This window comes from Acanthochromis polyacanthus, chromosome 3 (assembly GCF_021347895.1).
Source record: "Acanthochromis polyacanthus isolate Apoly-LR-REF ecotype Palm Island chromosome 3, KAUST_Apoly_ChrSc, whole genome shotgun sequence".
Taxonomy (NCBI): Eukaryota; Metazoa; Chordata; class Actinopteri; family Pomacentridae; genus Acanthochromis; species Acanthochromis polyacanthus.
This window is the reverse complement of record NC_067115.1, coordinates 27,563,492-27,585,794: the sequence shown is the minus strand read 5'-3', so window position 1 is coordinate 27,585,794 and position 22,303 is coordinate 27,563,492. Positions and strand designations below refer to the sequence as shown.

Here is a 22,303-nt window from a genome sequence, read left to right as displayed (position 1 = left end):
GAGGCTGATAACTGATATCTAGAACTGATATATACATTTGTACACTACCAGTCAAAAGTTTGGAAACACCTTCTCATTTAATGGTTTTCCTTATTTTCATGATTATTTACATTGTAGATTCTTAGTCCTGTTGAAAAATCAATGATGGTCCAACTAAACACAAACTGGATGGGATAGCATGTCTCTGCAGGATGCTGTGGTAGCCATGCTGGTTCAGTGTTCCTTCAGTTTTGAATAAATCCCCAGCAGTGTCATCAGCAAAGCACCCCCACACCATCACACCTCCTCCTCCATGCTTCACGGTGGGAACCATGCAGAAAGAGACCATCCTCTCAGCTTTTCTGTCTCACAAAGACACTACGGTTAGAACCAAAGATCTCAAATGTGGACTCATCAGACCAAAGCACAGATTTCCACTGGTCTAATGTTCATTCTTTGTGTTTCTTGTCCCAAACAAATCTCTTTTGCTTGTTGCTTTTCCTTAGTAGTGGTTTCTTAGCAGCTGTTTGATAAAGGTCTGATTGGTCAGTCTCCTCTGAACAGTTGATGTAGAGATGTGTCTGCTACTAGAACTCTGTGTGGCATTTATCTGGGCTCTAATCTGAGCTGCTGTTAACTTTCCATTTCTGAGGCTGGTGACTGGGATGAACTTCTCCTCAGCAGCAGAGGTGACTCTTGGTCTTCCTTTCCTGGGGCAGTCCTCATGTGAGCCAGTTACGTTGTAGCTCTTGATGGTTTTTGCGACTGCACTTGGGGATACATTCAAAGTTTTTGCAGTTTTCCGTACTGACTGACCTTCATTTCTTAAAGTAATGATGGACTGTGGTTTCTCTTTACTTAGCTGATTGGTTCTTGTCATAATATGGATTCTAACAGTTGTCAAATAGATCTGTCAACTGTGTACCAACCTGACTTCTGCACAACACAACTGATGGTGCCAACCCCATTAAGAAGGCAAGAAGTTCCACTAATTAACCTTGACAAGATACACCTGTGAAGTGAAAACCATTTCAGGTTCTACCTCATGAAGGTCATCGAGAGAATGTCAAGGGTTTGCAAAGCAGTAATCACAGCAAAGGGTGACTTTTTGAGAAATATAAAATATAAAACATATTTAGAGTTATTTCACAATTGTTTGTTTGCTACATATTTCCATACATCTTGCTTCATAGTTTTCATGTCTTCACTATGTGTATACAATGAAGAAAGTAGTAAAAATGAAGAAAAACATTGAATGAGAAGGTTTGTCCACATTTTGACTACTAGTGTACATGTTCAAAGTTACAATGAAAATCTTTGTGTTAACATTTAGACTAATGCAAACTCCCAAGCAGAACTTCATTGAAATGTCTTTTTATTAATGTGTATTAATTTTAATTGTACTTTATTTATTTTATCAGAAAGTAGGTAAAAAATAATGATACAGATAATCCGAAAATGCTGAACACTGGATCCCATTATTGGCCAAACCGAACGCAGCAGCAGCAGCAGTAATGCTTCCTTACTTTGTAATAGCAGTGCACACACAGCAAAACTGCAGTTTCTTAACTTTTCTGTTGTCCACAGGGACACAAACTTGTTAAATCACTTTGTGCTGTGCACTGTTTTTTCCACTGCAACAGAATGCGTCCAAGCTTTTTGTCTATTTCAGTTCAAAAAGGGAGCCACAATGTTTGTTTTTACCTGTTATAGGCTCTATGTTAAGCTAAGCTACCTGACTCAATGCTCCATCTAACTACAGCTATTAGAGTGGTATCAGTCCTCTCAACCTAATCTCTTCAAGAAAGCACAGAAAGATTATTCTGAAAACGTCCAGATGTACATTTAAATTTTACAGATTCATATCATTATTTGAAGCTGGGCTTGTTTTAAGGAATATTCATAAATATTTCATGTGTTGATCAGTCTGAAAAACATCTCTAAAACTGTGTGCTGTAAAAGCTGAGCCTGGATATTCAGTGTATCATGAAAACAAAGATAGAAAGGAGGCAAACCTTTGTGGCACCGTGAGCTAACTGTGAAGACAGGGTCACAAACGTGTGTCATGTGGATGTTGTCGGTTCACCGTGGAACCACCACTGAGTCATTTTTTTTTCTGAATCATGCCCCTAAACCAACAACCTGCATGCAGAAAAGATGGCGGGCGGTCTGCCTTTCCAGCTCCCCAAGCGACCGGCTAAACACACGGGCATGTTTGTCACCTTGAGGCGTTGCTTCTGAGGTGTGAGTCACACTGTGACTGAGGTGTGTGTGTGGACAAATTAGGATTGACAACAGGAAGCAGCCACATCCCATTTCCCTCCCCTCTTCTGTCAAACCTCCGGTGCCTTCTGCTTCCACATGACTGCAGATTTCTGTTTGCTGTCTGTTGTTTTTTGCCTCCGCAGTGTGTTTTTTTTTCTTTGTGCCCTTTCCGTCCTCATCGTGAGGTTTTACCAGCTTACTGTCTCCTTTTTTTTCTTTCTCTTCTTTCTACTTACATGTGGTTACATCTGGTAAAAATATATATTTATTTTTCCACCCTGCGCTATCTGTTTTGTACTTTCAGTCTCACACCTGATTCCCTTCCTTCCCCATTCCCCACAGATTGCCAGGCGGTCGGGTACATCTGTGCATCCCTTCTTTCCGCAGCAAAAGAGAGGGAAAGACTTTCTTGCGCTGTGCCCGTCACGTTCCTCCTCGTGGGATCGCTCTATCTGTCTCCAGTAAAACAAAACTCTGATACAGTTGAATAATTAATTAATACAAATTACCGATGCAGCAGAATTCAGATGCCAAAACACAAATGGCCTAATTTAGGGAACATGCAGCGCGAACTCAACAATGACTATTTCTAGAAATCTCTGAGATAGCTGCTGTACTGGAGGCTGCACTGAAACAGCACTCTGTCGTTGCTTTCTGCATTTATTAACCTCAGATATGCAAAACTCCTGCTTCAGATTGTTAAGTGATACACATCAGGTGCATTACGTGCTCACATTAGGTACAGCTCTAATAATTGAATCAAAATTAATGATACCTGGCATCATTATGTGTAATTAGATGCATCATATACAGCAAGATGATTTAATGATATAATCTGCACAGGCAATTTGCTAATTTATGTTGTCTTTACATGAGCGCTCCTACATCCAGCATATGTCCCCCTGCATTTTGTCATGTGTTTTTGATGAGGGCAACGGTCACAAGTCTTGTCACTGTTCCATGAAAATCTGATTATATATAAAAGCTAATCTTATCTTGCACAAAGAAGGCATTATTCTTATCAGTGGTTGTTATTCATTCTTTCCCTTCCTTTAGGCAAGGCAATAATATTTGTGCAGCGCATTTAACACAGAAAAGCAGTTTAGAGTGCTTTGTGCAATGCATTAAAAACAAACGGGAAATGCAATGTAAGACACTGAAATGTATTAAAAAAGACAGAAATGCATGTGAAAGAAATCAGTCTGTTGTTCGGAGGAAAAGCCTAAATAGTCGACCTCGCTTCTTTAAAAATACTTAATAAAGGAAAAGACAAACATTTAAAAAATAGATTGTGAATAATGAGTGCTTAAAACTGCACTAATCAATAAAAAACAACAAATCAATTGACTACACATAATGTGAAAGCGACTACTCGGCGACAAATTCTCAGCTGACTGTCATTCTCAGTCTCGTTGTTTTGGTGTAGCGGCCTGCAACTTCACTGTTCAGTACATTTTTTTAAACATTATGTTACGGTATCATTTTCAGTGACACCGGTTTCAAGGGGAAAGGCTGTAAAACCGTTTTATTTTCGTCAGATTTTCCACTTACAACATAAAACAGAGATGAAAGAAAGTAGACCCTTGTGAAATATCATCCAACCCTAACCTTTCGAGAATTACATTATTACACTGCCAAGGAACGGCGGAGTTATGTGAAGATCGATCAACGTACGTTTGTCTGTCTGTCTGTTTGCAACTTTACTCAAAAAAGAAATGGATTTGGATGAAATTTTTAGGGACGATCAGAAATGAAACAAGGACTTTGGCAGTGATGCATCTTCTAATCTGGATCCATGGATTTGTTAAAGATTTCTGTATCATTATGAGATAGCGTCACTGTAACTATGACAACAAGTGAACGCTACATCAGTTACCTGCTGATGATCACATGATTGTGATCCTACTACAAATCCACTGCAGACTTATTGGGACTTCTCAGTTTGAAATGATACAAGGAACAATTGATTAAATTGTGGGGGTGTTTCTGAGTCCCATTAATTCCCGCTGCTCGCTACATATTTAGGTCACATGATCCGGTATCCGTACATACCGTACACATGCATAACACACACCTGTGCTCAGCGCAAGGTCATTTAGTTTGTGAGTACATCTATATTAAATGGCCACATTCTATGTTGCCGTGATTTCTGATAATCAATAACTAATATACAAATGCTGCATTTCTAATATAAAAATACTGCATTTCTCACAGTGCTATATGGGGGAATGAGCAGCCTTGGTGGAGTACTGCGCTCTCTGAGTACTTTTCTTGTTTTTATTTTTTAAATTTTTATCTGAAGTGGCAGAATTAATCAAATAAAATGCAAATTATTTTAACTGCGATTGAATATTAAGAAATGTGTAAAAATCAATTGTATACAGCAATCAGCGTTTTGGTCCCACATCGGTTTCGTTACCCTCAAGTGGATGACAAATAGGCTAATACCACTTTAAGGTTCAAGGAATGGAACAGTTTAACCGGGATTTTGAACCACCCAAAGGCCCACTATGCCCTCTGGAGGTTTGTTCTTGCTCTCGAACATGTCTGTTATGTATTTTCAGAAATATAGGTTCTCGAGAATATATGTTTCTCGCCTGCGTCTTCAGTTTGTCTCTGAGAGATCCCTGATGATGTGATCTTCTGATGTGTTGGCTGGTTGTTGAAATTCCCCTTCGCTTGCCTTCTGCAGAAGTAGAGAGTCAGAGTTTACAGTGTGGTGAGGAAGTGATGGATGGAGGAGTGTGGAGCTGAGACAGTTTATGCAAATACACACATTCTTTATGCTTTCTCTGTAAATTTCCACAATGAGTGTCCTCTCCGGCAGTACAGACAGTGTACAGTAACAGGCCTCTTTTAGCCACTTCACACACAAACTTTATATGATTCAGTTTGCTCAGTCCTGTTATCGCACATTATGAGAAATTACAAAGTGGCTCCAAACGGGCTCGATCACATGGCGACATTTAGAGAAGCCATTTAATTTTAACATCATTTTCTGATTCACTGATTATTTACTCACAGTTTTGATATCGCTTTCATTCCTGCCCTACAGCCAGCCACCTAATTTTGGAGTCATATTTTTGTAATCTTTGCCTGAAGATAAGGAAAGTTAACTGTGCCAGACACCAAACTATTTTTATCTCTGAATGTCCCCGTTTCAAGAACACTCAATGTGCGTGTTGTTTTGGAACAGTTTCTGGATCGTGTGATGTTTAGTAGCAGTGGATGTTTGGCAAAGTACCAAACCTGATGAGTAACTTGGTTTATTTCATGTGCACAAAGCTATTTAAATTGAAAGGACAATGATTTTACGTCCCCTCCATTCCGTGTCTGCAGTAATGGTCTGTACCATTTTAATGGTTCCTTTGGCTTTCTCAAGGCTGGATGGCTGAATTGCCTTGTTAAGCTCTCCTGACTGCATTGTTTAGACAGACCGGGACTGTTTATGAGGTCAAACATGGACACAAAATAGGTTTGAAGGATGCTGGGGGCTTTTTGAAGTTCTACAAGTTTAGATCAAGACATATTCAGCTTAACAAGCATGAGATACTACATCCACATATTAAAGGGATTGTCTAAATGTGAAAGGCCCTCTGAAACATTTAGGGAGTTAATTTATTAGTAGATCTCCAGGAAATAATGGACAGTTGTTAGTCTGTCAAGTAAAAGAAGAATTTTCTGGATCCAGCATCTCAAATGTCATTTTAGAGGCGACATGATTAAGAAGAAAAGCACACAGAGAGCACAGTACTTCGCCAAGGCTGGTCAGTTGTTGTATCATTTCCAGGGGCTGAAAACTTGCAAAAAAACATGTGTCAGAAATCACAGCACCATAGAATGTGTCCATTTAATATAGATGTACCCACAAATAAAATTACCTTGCACTGAGCACAGGTATGTGTTATGCATGTGTACGTTATGTACGTATACAAATCACATGACTTAAACGTGCAGCGGGTGACAGGAATTGATGGGACTCAGAAACACCCCCACAATTTACTCAATTGTTCCTTGTATCATTTCTGATGGATAAGTCCTGATAAGTTCAATCATGTGATCACAATCATGTGATCATCAGCAGGCAGCTGATGTAGTGTTCACTAGTTGTCATAGTTACAGTGACGCTATCTCATAATGATACAGAAATCTTTTACAAATCCATGGATCCAGACTATAAGCTGCATCACTGCCAAAATGTAATTACTTGGTCCTTGTGTCATTTCTGACCTTCCCTGAAAAGTTCATCCAAATTTGTTAGTCCGTTTTGGAGTAATGATGCTAACAGACAGACAGACAGACAAACCAACGCTAATTGTCACATAACTCTGCCAAGGCTCCACCTCTTTGTACAGTAAAAAATATATACCCATGGAATTAATGAGAAGAATAGTTTAAATCCCAGTTATAGTTGAAGTTCTTAGGAAAATAAAGACCAACTTAAAGCAGCTGTAATTAACATACAATACTAAATGTGTCATAGTGATGAACATACAGAGAATTTCCACCTAATTCTGCAGCTCCTCTTGACTTTACAAAGCAAGTTTTCTCTGTCCATCTTCCCTCTCAAAGCTCACATAATATTGGTCACATGGCACACAGGTAAAAAACAAAACAAAACATAAAACCAGAGCTAATTGACAAATGACCACAAGCATGACTGCAAATGAATGATTATGTTTTTCCTCAACAAAAAGATGAGTAAATAAACAAGCATTTGCTAAAGAGTTCCCATAAAAAGCTTAACAGCTGGAGATGTGCCAATGCTCTGTACTCAACTTGCCTCCGCTGCCCCCAAGTGCTCAAAAATGTCTGACCAAAATAACAGAGAGGTTGATTTTATGTTTCTTTCCACTGTTGACAATGCAATATTCTACACTACATTATATTTAGCTCCTTTCCTCTGATATGGACTTGTACCGACACCCAGTTCCCATCCATGCAAAGACTACTCAGTAATACTGGACATTAGGGACCACTTATGTAATCCAACATTCAATTTATTCAGCTCATATGATGTGACTAATCACATCTCAACATTTGTTTTTTTTTATTTATTTATTGCCAGACCCTGCATGATTATTCATTCATATAGCGTTTCTCAGTTGACAGAACAGAATGGCTGCAGGGAAAGCAAGAAAAAAAAAAATAGTCAGAGTCGGCTGCAGGCAACGTCTAACGCTGTCTGAATTCCTGGTTTGTTTGCCTCTGTATCCGGGTAACACACTGTCCCTTCAAATGCTGGGAACTTGGCCCTGCTGTGTCTGCGGTATAAATACCCAGCTGCTCTCTCACCCTCTATTCCTCTACTCTTTCCCCCTTTGTGCTTTTCATTGTGTATATATCTGTCACCAACCCTTTGGTATGTACAGCCTCATTCAGAAAGGGAAGGGAAGCTGGTGTGAGGAAGTAAGTGTCCTGTAGTCACATAAGGACCTAATGCAGAATAATCTATGCTGAACATGGACCTTTCTGTCCTCAGGGAGGTTGAGCAGGTCTACGGTTTGCTCCCTGGTCTTCTTAAAGCTGATTTGTGAAACCAAGTATCCCCTCCACCTTAAAGAATGTCCCGTTTAATACACCTCCCCGCTCTCTACTCTGCCCTCAGGGAGGTCGCCCAGATTGACCAGTTCCTTCAGGAGACGGCGGCACGTGAGGCCAATGCTAAGGTACGCTTGCAGCAGTTTATCGAGGAGCTGCTGGACCGAGCCGACCGAGCCGAGAAACAGCTGCAGATCATCAGCAGCTGTGGCACCACACCGAATGGCAGCCTGGGACGCTGCAGCCTGCAGGCCTCGAAGGGGAACGGACGCCAGGTTGGTGTCTTACAGTGCACTGTTTGTATCGGTCAGACGAGACTGCGAAAAGTACTATGCACCGTTGTTGTTTTTTTTACTTATTTTGTTGATGGGGCCGCACAGTGGATTGGTGGCAAAAAAAAGAGTCTTTAAACCCTTTAGCACAGTTAAAAAATTGATTTATGTCAGTGCAGTTGACGATGGCCTGATGGTTAGCACCGTCGCCTTGCAGCTAGAAGATCCGCGGTTTGCGTCCACGCCTACCTGGGATCTTTCTGCACGGAGTTTTCATGTTCTACCTGTGCATGCGAGGGTTTTCTACAGGTTCTTGGTTTTTTCCTCACAGTCCAAAAATATGCTGAGGTTAACTGGTAACTCTAAACTGTCCGTAGGTGTGAATGTGAGTGTGAGTGTTTGTCTCTATGTGTAGATCTGTGACAGACTGGTGACCTGTCCAGAGTGTCACCTGCTTTCACCCTCTAATGAGGATTAAGCGGTGTGTAGATAATGGATAGATTTTGTTGATGGCATTTCAAACAAGGTCGGTTTTTATTTTAGGACAACAAAGTCATAAGACAAGATTGCTACCATAGAAATTGCATTAATATACTGCATGAATACGCGAAGCAATATAAATATGTTCTTTTATGATCATGCAATCTGTTTCAAAATGCATTTGACTTGGTTATCTCTCAGTATTACTTATAAAATTTACTATTTAGAACTCTAGTTTTACTGCCAAAAGCTCCACTTCAAGGCTGCATAAAACGTCCAGCTTTATGACAGTCCTTAACAGAGCAGCTTTTTGCTGTTGAATACTGCATAAGCATTGATTATATTGAGTAATGTCCCTGTAATGCACCGCAGGTCGAACCCCTAATAGACTTTAAGATGTCTGAGACAACAAGTCGACTCTGCTTTGTGAAGCTAAAGGGCAGCAGCCGCCTGTTTTTCATACATCAGCAGATGAAGTTCAATAAGCTGTAATGGGATGAATAAAATGGGAAATGGGACGGGATGCAAAGGGAGTCTGCGTTTAATTCGGCAGAGATTTTGTGGTTTGTAGCTGAACAGGAGATAATGAGAGTGTGCCTGGAGGTGTGTAGTGAACAGGCAGTTGAAGTCTTTTAAGTCATTTGGCTCATTTGTTGTGACAGCCGGACATTACTGTCTAGTCTTGGCTTTTTTCTTTCTGAAACGCAGCAGTAAATTGAAGCTGTCAGGTGCTTCAATCACTCAGTATAAGCTGAACATAAGATTAAGGTTTGTAAAACATTTAGGCTTTGTTGTTAACCATGTACTGTTTGCATATCTTTATATACAAAGATGATATTCTGGCTGATTATACTACAGGACCCCAAAGTATGTGGACACCCAGCCCTGACACATTGACATATGATGTTGAATATCTCATTTCAAAACCACAGGAATTCATATTTTTACCATAATACCATTCCTTCTTTTATAGAAGATTTATTTTTATTGATCCTGGAGCTCTGATTTTCCTCCCAGTCTCTCTTGCCATCCCTGTTATGTGTCTTGCTTTTGTGATATTGTGTCTCGTTTTACTTGTTCTGGTGACAGTTCGGTCTCCACAATTTGTACATGCTTTTCTATTTCCATGTTTTGTTTTCTCTCCACTGTGCTCATCATCTCTAGAAAAATAAATGCTTCACCATGCCGAATGAATCTTCCGACAGGTTTCAGTAATTTCGGACATTTTGTCACAAATTTTGAGGCATTCTGTGAAAAATCCAAACTTCCTTTAGACCAATTTTGAGCCATTTTAGACAAATTCCGAGGTCATTTTAAACAACATTCTCAATATTTTATTTAAAAAAATGTTAGGTTTCAATCATTTTAAGCCATTTTGATTTTTTTTGTCCTGTCATTTTGGATCATTTTGAGCCTTTTGAGCTTTCCACATACATTCGTAGCCCGGCAGCAGGGATTTATTTCCATTTAACAGTAAGAACATTTTGTACAATACTGAAATCAAGTCCTGTTTATACAAAACATCGAAGAATTTCACTAAAATTACAAGTAAAGATAAGACTTACTCCACCTTATAAAGTGGACAAAATCATAGAAAATTGAAAACATGCTGATGAATAAGAAAACCAAACCAGAGGTGTGTTAGAATAAGAAAAAAAACAGTGCCACAACAACAAATGTGCACAGATGCATATAAAGCGATTACAGTTTGCACCACTGATACTTGCAGATTAAAGAGTGTGATGTCTGATCACATGTCCACACCTATGCACAAATGCATAAATCTATTAAGACTAAAGATGTTGCGTACAGTTATTCCAAACACGTAACAGACGATGTGTGCAAGCCTCACTCGATTCTGTAGTTATATAAGATCTACTTCTGGCCAAATAAGAGGGTTGATGGAGCTCTCTCAGATTTTACAGCATTTTTGCTTCAAAAGAAATGAGATAACTGACTTTTATCCTAAAGGTATTTAAGTAAATCTGAAGGATTGCTACTTTGATCTCACACTTGACTCTTACCAAAGTATCCCTTTGATTAATCATTGCCCAAGTCTCTGTGTCGGTCAATCAAGGCTTTCCACAACAAAATGGGTAAAATCTATCTTTATGAACCTTCTTTTTCATGCTTACTTGCCCAAACTGTTGGCACAAGAGAAAACTGTGGGATTGCTGTATGTGTAGGTAGGGTTTATCCAAAGTGGAAGTGTGGGGCAGAGATCAACAACAACATTACACCATCCATTATCTATACACCATTAATCCTCATTAGGGTCGCTACAGTCTATCCCAGCTAACTTGGGGTGAAGGCAGGGGACACGCTGGACAGGTCATCAGTCTATTACAGGACTACACATAGAGACAGACAATCAATGAACAAGTTAGAATCACCAATTAACCTCAGCATGTTTTTGGAAGGAGGAAGCTGGAGAACCTGGAGAAAACCCACGCATGGACAGGGAGAACATGCAAACTCCATGCAGAAAGATCCCAGGTAGGCCTGCACGCAAACCGGGGATCTTCTAGCTGCAAAGCGACGGTGCTAACCGCCGATCACTGTGCATCCACATTAAAACCATCTGCCTAATATTGTGAAAGTCAAATTTGTGCCGAGAAAACAGCTCTGATTTGGTAAAGAATGGACCCCACAAGACTTCGGAAGGTTTCCTGTGATATTAGATTCACATTTAGACAACTTTTTTTGTCACCAGGTGGCAATTAAAAAGGGCATGTAGAGCAGGCAGTGCAACAATGATGTAAGAAACTGAGTAAAAAACAAGAAATTAGAGATAAGTAACAAAACAAATAGGGCTAAACATGTATACAAATGAAGGACAAGTAATATAATAAGAATAAAAATAGAATGAAAAGAAAAAAACACGACTTAGTAACACACTAGTATAAATATGACGTGCTAGTGCAAATACAGATGATCAAGCACTAAGATGTCAACACTACTGTAAGGTGTGAGGTGGGTGACCTGACCTTCTCTTGTTTAGATGCTCTAATCCAGTTGACTAGTCATCACAATTCATGGGCTTGTCATAGATGCTTAAATCCTTATTCTTGCCCAGTTTCCCTGCTTCCAACACATCACTTTCTACTTCTACTTCAGCTCCCATGGCTATTGTAACAAGATAATCAAGGATATTTACTTCACCTCTCTCTAGTTTTAATATTGTGGCTGATCAGTGCATATCTGCCTATTTAATGATGCCTGTATCATTTTGTCTTGTAATTAAGTGCTACTTGCTCACAAAAGGATTACAAGAGTTGTACTTGTGTTGACAAGGTGAAGCAGGAGACCTGGTCTCTGTCTGTTTAGCATTCAGCATCAAAGCTTTGGGAACGGTAAAGCTCTGCAGCAGAGTACATCCTGACCAGAAAAGGGTTCTAGCATAAAAAGCTGCCTTTTGCTCCGGAAGCTGGAAATTCAGCTCTTTGTCTCCAGGCTTTAATATTTGAACTGTGCCACTTCTCCCTCTTTAGTTTGCCTTATTACACAATGATAAAAGAAAAAATAATAGCAGACAGTGTCTGATCTTAAAATGTCACTTATTCAAATTATTATCCAACACTGCTCGAGGAAGAGGTGACCTGTTTCACATTGCACAAATGTGTGTGCTGCCATGGAAACCGGTTCTTGCTCTCGCTCAAGGTTTCAGTGTGATTTTTAATCGGATATGAAGCTGCGTGGATCTGCCTGAGAGAAATTCAGTTTCATTTTTGCGCATTATTTCAGCGAAACCGAATAAAACATCTTGACCTCAGATCAGCATCACAGACATTGTTGGCGTCCTCAGCTTGACGACTTCATGTAGTCACGGTGAGGGATATAAGTGGCGATCACTCTTTGGTGATGTTACAAAATAACTGAAGCACACTAAAATTGAATTTAAATGGAGTTATAAGAAGAATTATATCCCCAATTTCCTTCCGCTATAGTGAAAACCCATTTGACCTGGGGTTGACCTGACATTCAGCCTAAATTTAAACATTCCCTCCTTGGATTTAAACACCACTAAGTCTCATGCCTGAATGCGTGTGCGCTGTGAATAATCAACATGACAAGTGAAAGCGTGGAGTCGCACACTTGTTGGCACCTTGTTACACTGTCAAGGGAAGCCCAGCGATGTCACCCAACCAACCACGCACCTTCACAGTCTCCATCGCTCTTTACTGCATCAGCGAGGTCGCCCTTATCTCCTAGGAGACAGGTTTCACAGCCACTGATGTATTTTAGGACCGACAGCGAGAGAGGGGATGGATGACTGTGTTTCCTTCTCACTCTAGCTCATTCCAAGCTGAATGTAATGCATTTCTTCACAAGAAACAAGGGGAATATAGCCTTAATTAACTGAATGTGGTGCTTTACAAATGTTGGATTTGTAACAAAGGGGAGGACAAGGGGTAGAAATAGAGAAATACTTGAGTTTTAACCAAGCTTAAGTCACCAGATGGAGTTTTACCTTCAGATGAATGCCTTTGATTCCATCTATTTCTTGGAAACGTGTCCCTGCTCTGCCTTCACTGCAGTCTGTCCAGGAATTAGAGCCACGGATGTTGTTTGCCTGTTTCCTCCGTGGTCCATTTTCACTGGCACTGAGCCAGAAACAAGCTGTGTGAGTAAAGCAGAGAAAAAGAGAGGCAGAGCAGGAGTGACGGTGTCTGTGTTTGTGCACATTTTCGCTCTGTGGCACGTCGCCGGTCTGGTACACAGAGTTCCACCTGGCACCGCTTCACTCACACACACACACATAAATAAACGCACAAACTCTGCACACAGCACACTTCAGTGCACAGGCAGCTCTGAGTGATGTGTGAAAGAGTGACTAGAAGGATTTTGTTCTCACTCAAATAGAGAGAGAGAGACAGAGCGAGAGTGCGATCGCACACCTACAACAAATGCGTTTTAAAATTCTCACCTGCTTTCAGAGACACAACCAAATACTTCAGACTGCAGGAAAGACACTGAGTTTCTTTGCAGTTTGCAGATGGAAATATTGGTTGGTCCGAATCATCCAAGATCCTTTGGCAAAATAAATCAACACTGCTTGATTGCTAACTGGCTGCACTGTCCTGATGCAGGATGTTCATGAGGCTCGTGATTTTGCTTCTTTGTGTTTTTCTGTAGCATCACTGTTGGATGTATTTTTTAAAATAAATGTTCACAGAGACCAGAGAAGAGAAGAGCTTCAAGATAACTGCAAAATAACAGATTGAATGAAGTGTTCTTGCTCCTTACCCCTCAAAAGGAAAGAGTGCTTATTTATTTTAGAATTTTTTTATGAAAGATCATTCTATTGAGTGTGAATGAAACAAAAAACTCCATCTTATATACGTGGGCCTTGATTTCGAGGTTATTACCATCAGGATCAAGATTAAACTTAACCTGCAAATTACCACCAATGAAGAGGCTTAAAGGGGAACTTCGGTTTTTTTCAACCTGGGGTCTGTTTTCATGTCTTTTCATACATGTGAGTGATGGAGAAATGAATTTTCGACATAGCTCCAGTATTTAGCCAGGCAGGCAGCTCAGCTAGCAGCTCAGCTAGCGAAAAGTATGGGGCAACTTGCCCCCCCCCCACCTCAAAGTCCGCTGTAACGAGATTTGGATACAGACCACAACAAATAGCGATCGCCACGTAATGTAGAGGTTTTCCTTCACTTCTCATCTCTAGTATGTTGTGGGACACTCGTTGAGACTATCCGAGCCGGTCAGTGTGTAGAAAAAAAAAAGCACGTTAGGGCGGACTTTGACGTGGGGGGGGCAAGTTGCCCCATACTTTTCGCTAGCTGAGCTGCTAGCTGAGCTGCTAGCTGAGCTGCTAAGCTGCCTGCCTGGCTAAATACTGGAGCTATGTCGAAAATTCATTTCTCCATCACTCACATGTATGAAATGACATATGAAAACAGACCCCAGGTTGAAAAAAAACGAAGTTCCCCTTTAAATGGCGTTTTAGACTCACCTGCAATATCTATAAATAGCAGTATTTTGCACATATCTCCTGGCTTTGCACATAGCAACACCTGTTCACATACGACAGTATGGCACAAGATGCTAACATTTGCACAAAGAATTTATTTTCTTTTAACAATTTTGATATTATTTTCTTATTTCATTACATTCTATTTTTGTTATTATTTTATGTGTTATTTCAGTTGTTTGAAGGGAACTCACAAAATAAGTGTTTGATTGCTCAGGGTAACCACTGTGTCCCTGCTGTGTATATGACAATAAAGTTTTTGAATCCTGAATCTGATACAATATGAATCCTCTGTAAGTCAGGCATTCGTGTTCCACAGAGGATGATGAAGTTTGTCTTTTATGGCCCTTCCTAGTATTTTGACACGACACAATGCAAAAGTTCTGTAAAATTGTTTGATATTTGCGAATAACCACTGTCTACTTAAAACCTTGACAAAGTCTTGAAAACTAGCTGCTGGAATAACCTGACATTTGCTGTGTTAATTACTGATCCCCAGAGAAGGTATTTGTAGGCTTTTGCTCACTCTTCCCCAAATGTCAAGGTAGAGCAAATTCAATGTCATGGTAATCTATAGCAGGGGTGTCAAACATGTGGCCCGCGGGCCAAAACTGGCCCTCCGGAGGGTCCAATCTGGCCCGTGGGACGACTTTGTAAAGTGTAAAAATTACAGAGAAAACATTAACTGCAAAATGTACATTTGTAAAACTGTGAATTTAAAAATAATTTCTAGACCATGACATGTTGTTTTGATCACAAAATAAAATATTAGATTGCTCATTGTTCTTTTGTCGTTTTGGCTCACTTTTGTAATATTTACCTCCGCCAGGAGGATACGTAATCACCGGAGTTTGTTTGTCTGTCCGTCTGTGTGTGTGTCTGTGTGTGTGTGTGTCTGCTTGTCTGTTAACAGCATAACTCAAAAAGTCATGGACGGATTTTCACCAAATTTTTACAGGATGTCCGGAAGAGCAAAAGTAACAATCGATTAGATTTTGGAGGTGATCCGAATCACCGTCTGGATCCAGGAATTTTTTGAAGGTCGAAGGACAATTGAGAGATGGCCGCCAGGCGGTCAGGCGGCCGCTAGGCCTGGATCCAAATTCCTGGATCCAGACGGTGATTCGGATCACCTCCAAAATCTAATCGATTTTTACTCGTGCTCTTCCGGACATCCCGTAAAAATTTGGTGAAAATCCGTCCATGACTTTTTGAGTTATGCTGTTAACAGACAAACAGACACACACACACACAGACACACACACAGACGGACAGACAAACGGCATGGCGGAGGTATGCGCTCTCCGAGTGCTTTTCTCGTTTATCATGTTTTTGTTGTTTTTTTTTGTCTGACTTTTGTTGTTTTGATCATAAGGTAAAATACAACATCATTCAGTTCCAGATATCTGTGACTACATGTTTTGTACCTTTGTAGACATTCTGTGATCTGTAAGTTGTAATGTATAAATGGCAAACTGAAGGACAATGTTGTTGAAATTGAATTTATTTTTCTTAAGATATTTCAGATTGTTTATAATGCTTTATAAAAAGACAATTCCTTAAATGTGAACATTTCCATAATGTACATTTTTGCACAAAAAAAGAGATTGAATTAATTTAACTGGTCCTGCCCGCTTAAAATCAACATGGGCTGAATGTGACCCCAAACTAAAATGGGTTTGACACCTTTGATGTCGACAATACATGTTTTTATTGCATTCATGCTCTCTCAGTATCTTTGTGATTTAATTCTGTCTTCTTTGTGTCGTCTTTAATCCAAAGTGACGCCCACAGTCCTAACAAACTTCTTCTTCTTGCCTAATTGTCTGTGACTGATCATCATTTACTCAGATGCTTTATTCAGTTATACGGTACATACTCTGAAATGAAATGAAACCAAATCACAGAGCCATCGACAGTTGTCTTCAATTAGAACAGCAGTTGTGTTGCTGCTTTTGGCTCGATTGTATTCTACTTGACAAAAATCAGAGCTGTCAGAGCCTCTTATGTTCAGAAAACTTTCCCCTGTTGATTTCAAAATAGGCTGCTGCTTCATTTGATGTGATTTTATTCACTTTCCAGTAGGAATTTGTTTGCCAGCTTTCTGTCACAATTATATTTTACAGCAGTGTTGCGTTACTGTGACAGCTGTGTGATGATGATGTATACAATTCCTTGTGCTTCTCGTTCTTGTCTTCATCATATTTTTTGCGGGATTTAAAAATGTGTATTTTTTCTGTCGTAGAAACTATCACAACCATCAAAGGTACCATGTAGATTGCAATTTGGGGGTAAATGTCTATTGCTGGATGAGATGAGGTTTGGCTAACACAGCGTCGCAAATGTAGCACTATACTACCACTTTTTCCTGTCTGTTTTGACTTTTTGTTTTCTTGGTTTCTCTCTACAGAGAAACTCCAGCATCTCTGGGAGCACAAGGGGAATGTACCAGGTGTCAGAGAGGCGTTCCTCCCCCAGCACAGGGTAGGTTAGCAGCACACTTGACACAATGTCAGACCTTTCACCTTGAATCTGAAATATTATTCATCTCTCGACTATTACTTTCCCAAAGAGCTTCATGACACTTTTTTGACCAAAGCTAGCAATTTGAAGGCACCACTTTAAGACTTGTGATGGCCATATTCCATTATTACTCTGTCAAGGAACGAGGCAGAGTTATGTAACAATCTGCGTATGTTAGTCTGTCTATTCGTCTGTCTGTCTGTTCGCAACATTACTCAGACACGGACTAATGGATTTAGATGAAATTTTCAGGGAAGGTCAGAAATGACACAAGGACCAACTGATTAGATTTTGGCAATGACGCAGCTTACAGTCTAGATCCATGGATTTGTTAAAGATTTCTGTATCATTGTGAGATAGCGTCACAGCATCACTTTAACTATGTCAACAAGTGAATGCTACGTCAGTTACCTGCTGATGATCCCATGATTGCGTTCCTACCACAAATCCACTGTTGCAGACTTTTCAGGACTTCCATCCATCCATTCTCTATACACCGCTTTATCCTCACTAGGGTCGCGGGGGGTGTTGGAGCATATCCCAGCTGACTCGGGCGAAGACAGGGGACACCCTGGACAGGTCGCAAGAAAATAATAAAAAAAAAGAACAGCAGTGTACGATGCAACACATTCCATTTTGAGTCAGAGACTCTCACTCAGCTGCCGCACTGAGATGCAGGTTGGACGTCTCACTCCATGAGGTGTGACTGAAGTATTTCTGGGTCTCTGCTGGAGTTTTGTGACACATGGCCCTGCCATAATACTCTGACTAACACAGTTGTCATCCCCAGTTGGTATGTGAATGTTTCCCACTGTGACGTCACACTGAACCTGTCAGCCCTTCCCCGTCGAATCACTGATGGCACGACACACACCGAGTAGCCCAACAACAACCCTCTGAGCCTTCTGTCTCTGGCTGTTAAGGATTCCTCATCAAAGATCAAGTTATTTTTGTCCCCAGTTCCAGTGAAGCTCATCTTCCCTAGGGTGCAATTTTAGTTTTCGTGATTTATTGATACTGAGCTCACCACATATTTACGTATGTGTTGTTAGTGTAAATGCGTCAGCTTTGCAACCACATGTCAGACAGATGGGACATTATTTGCATTTTCAGTGTTTTAATGGTAGCTATGTATTTATACTGTGCATATGCTACCAGTCAAAAGTTTTAGAACACACTAGTTTTTCCATTTTTTTATTGGAAATGATGCATGTTAATGTCTCATTGTACTCTGAAATGAAAGCAGCCTCCTTTGGCAGATTTAACAGCTGAACGCCCTCATTCCACAATGGAAATCAAATATTCTTCAGAAAGTTCCTCCCAACTCCGTGCAGAAGTTCCCATAAATGTGTGGTTCTTGTAGGCTGCTTTGCTTTCACTCTTCTGTCCATTTCATCCCAAACCAGCTCCATGGGGTTTAAGTCTTGAGACAGTGCTGCCACTCCATGTTTTCAAGCTTACCATCTTGTTTTTTTTTTCTTAAGGTAGTTCTGGCATCACTTAGACTTATGTTTTGGGTCATTATGTTGCTGTAGGATGAACCTCTGACCAACTAGGAACATACCAGAGGGTACTGCATGTTGCTGCAGAATACTGTGGTAGGTATTCAGGTTCAGGGTTCCTCTCACTCTGTCCCAGTCACCGACCCTCGATGCAGAAAATCACTGAACCATATCATTTCAAGCTATTCATTGGACTTGAACTACTTCCATTTCAATTAAAAACTAGAAAAATTGGGGTGTTCTAAAACTTTGATTGATAGTGTATGTAGAACAGAAGTAGGTACAGCGCTATGGAATGTCACTTGTCAAATGATTCTAATTGTATCATCTTCAAGTAATTCATTAATTGAACACCAGGATATTTTGTTATATTTATCATTAAAAGCCACAATAGGAACTCATATCTTTTACATTTTTTAACGCTTTGTTTGTCCAACTACTTTTTGTTCTGTCATTCTTCAGAGACATTTTTTAGTCTCCTTTTTGGTGTAGGGGTTCTGTTGCTGTTCCTCTTTAAAAAAGGCTCAAGTCAGACAACATACTTGGCCAGGTCACAATTTTCACTTTTTGCTCTTCTTTAGAAACTTCTGAGTGATTTGAGCAGCGTTCTCTGGATTATTGGAATATTCCTGTAAACTTCTGCAGACTGAGAGTCATTGTGTATTTGGTATCCACAGACATCCATGGTACATCTATAAATGTCATCTCCCCAACACCTTTTGCAGTCACTCAGCCCCTTATCATCGCACTCCCACTGCCGTGCCTCAGTGTCGTGACTGTGCATTCACTGCGGTACTCCCGGACAGTTTCACACCAAACATGTTGGATCCCATCGGAGTCCAACTTGTCTCGGTCTCATCTGATCAAAGAATCTGCTCCCAGCCCAGTATTTATCAGGCTTTTTTTCTTTTTTTCTTTTTTTTTGCAAAGTTTCACCTTGCAGTTATTTTGCTGGATGAGCAAGGTTTTGTTTTTTTGTTTTTTGTTTTTTGGCTTGGACACTGTCCGTAGAGGTTGACATTGTTCACTGTCCTTCACACCGTCTGAGCTGTGAGGGTTTGATTTTGCATGCAGTGCACTATCCATTGTGTCATTTCTGGACAACCACTGTGGCTCTGATTAGTGATAATATGACTCGTTCTGTACCTCCTGATTGGTGTTGCAACAGTGTTTGCTGCTAGAACTGTTCTGATGCTCTTAGGTCATTTTATAACCACGCTTATGCTATGAGGCTAATTGGAAATCACAGGTATCTTTAGTTCATTTTCAATGATTGCACGTTTTCTAACTTGTGTGTCAGTGAGGCGTGTGTTTTTCAACTACCTAACTTTCTTACCTTGTTTTGGAAGAGGAAAAACTCTACTTGTAAACTTCGACGTACTGCAGTTACTCTAGCGATATTACACAGGAGACACGAGACACTACCAGGATATAAAATCTTACATTCAGAGTCTTAACTGAGGCTTTTCATATTGATTTATGGATTAATAAGCAACACATTAAGTAAGATGATACAGGAGGGAGTGTGTTATTTCCACTGATTATTAACTTGTTTTATATTTACTCTCTGATGCTGCTTTGCATTCTGGATGCACGCTCTGAAATCGTTAATTAGCTATTGCTAATCATGAGCTCTCACGATTAGCATCGGCTCATATCAGTTCATCTTGCACATTATGTCTACCTATTGACTTAATGTTGACAAAACATTAAGCCCCTCATGTTTATCTGCTTGACAAGAGCTCATTAGACTGCAGTGAATCTCAGGTTTGTCTCAGTTTAGAACGTTTGAACCATAAACAGATTGTCGCTGTTTTGGTTTTAGATTATTTCAAGTCATATTTGTGGCAAAATATGTATTTTACCTTCTGTGCATCCTCAGTTATAAGTGCAACCTGCAGTAGCAGCAGTGATTCTCTTTCATTTTTCACCTAATGTGCTACATGCAGATGCTTGACTCTGCTCATTATACAGAGAAAAGGACGAGGGAGCACCGAGAAGAAAAACACAGAGAAAAAGAAAAATGGCCTAGTTTTGAGAGGCAGATATTTGTAACTGCTCATTACTTGTGTTGGATGGGAGGTTATTTTAAGTGCCGATTTGATTCGTATATACGAACGTCGCCCTCATTCTACTATAAATCCTGAGAAATGCAACGTTTCCTTGTCAGTCATACTGTACGCTACTATTTGTGGTCCAGTTTGAGTCGACGCTTTGCTTCTGTCACATTAGATGCAAACACTGCCGTTGTCCTCAGCAGACCTTAAAGGATGTAACTCTTTGTAGAAATCACCAAAGTTTTTATTGAGCCAATCAGAAAATAGTCACAAAACATGAGCATGTCACCAAAAAATTTAAAGCAGGATGACATTTTGTGTTTTTGTCAAAGACTTTAATGCACGGGATGGATAGATCAGATTATCACATTTAAATTCAGTGACCTTTTATTGTGGGCAGTCTAAGACACACCTGTGCACTAATCATGGTGTCTAATCAGCATCTTGATATGGCACACCTGTGAGGTGGGATGGATTATCTCAGCAAAGGAGAAGTGCTCACTATCACAGATTCAGACAGATTTGTGAACAATATTTGAGAGAAATGGTGATATTGTGTATGCGGAAAAAGTTTTAGATCTTTGAGTTCATCTCATAAAAAATGGGAGCAAAAACAAAAGTGCTGCGTTTATATTTTTGTTGAGTTTAGATAGCAACATAAAGTGCAAATCATGCTGGTAGAAGAAATCAGGTGCTGATATTTACAATTAAATAAGAGTATTAAGTACTCTATGTGCTACATTTGCTACAAACAAGAAGTGTAGCGTTGCAATGCTATAGAAAAGGTTATTCCAACGTTTAAGAGAAATATTTCTTGGCTCAGCACTGTGACTTCTTGGAGTTTTCACCAGTTGCCGGTAGCAACTTTATGGTAACTGTATGTGGCAGGTTTTATATGTAAATTAGCGAACATTAGAGGTGGATTTTGTTATCTTTGGACTTGCGTGGTATTGTGAAAGCAATATTGATTGTTATTGTTATTATTCAGACTACAGTATAATTTCTAGCACAGTTTCTTCTCATTTTCTGCAGAGCATCCGGGAGGATCAAGTCGGTCTCACAGGGTTCTGGAGGTTACGACAGCGACAGTGTTGAGATGCATCCCATGGAGGACTGTCCCGAGGCTCAGTACTATCACATGCAGTGCCGGCTGGGCGAGGGGGGCTACGACCGCTCCCCTGGATGTGGATCAAGAAACTGGGGTCTTCGCAAACAGGCGATCCAGAACTGGCAGCGACGACCTTACAGGAACAGCACTGAGGGTGAGGAGGGAGATGTTTCAGACGTGGGCTCCCGAACTACCGAGTCTGAAGTGGAGATGTGGGAGCAGGAGAGGAGAGCTGTGGCTGAAGTCCAGCAGTCTGCCGCACCTTATCCTCACCACAGCAGGGCGGCGTACCGCCCAAACACAGGTAAACACAAGTTCTTAGGAACTGGTCATTTTTAGAAGAATCTGCCTGCTATCGTTCAAAATTTTGGGGTCACTTAGAAATGTCCTTAATTTTGAAAGAAAAGCATTTTTTCAATGAAGACAACAGTAAATGAATCACAAATACAGTCTAGATATTGTTAATGTGATAAATGACTATTCCAGCTGGAAACAACAGATTTTTAATGGAATATCTCCATAGAGGTACAGAGGAACATTTCCAGCAACCATCACTCCTGTGTTCTAATGCTACATTGTGTTAGCTA

At 40.2% G+C, this 22,303-nt stretch overlaps 1 protein-coding gene across 2 annotated transcripts in view; it reads left to right on the top strand.

The window, feature by feature from the left end:
- The window catches only part of fbxo41 (F-box protein 41), a 71,288-nt gene that overhangs the window by 32,942 nt on the left and 16,043 nt on the right, over positions 1-22,303 (top strand). For both annotated transcript variants that reach the window (XM_051945182.1, XM_051945181.1), the window contains exons 4-6: positions 7,853-8,060; positions 16,937-17,010; positions 21,641-22,020. In XM_051945182.1, coding sequence (XP_051801142.1) covers positions 7,853-8,060; positions 16,937-17,010; positions 21,641-22,020 — 662 coding nt within the window. The remainder of the gene's footprint in view (positions 1-7,852; positions 8,061-16,936; positions 17,011-21,640; positions 22,021-22,303) is intronic.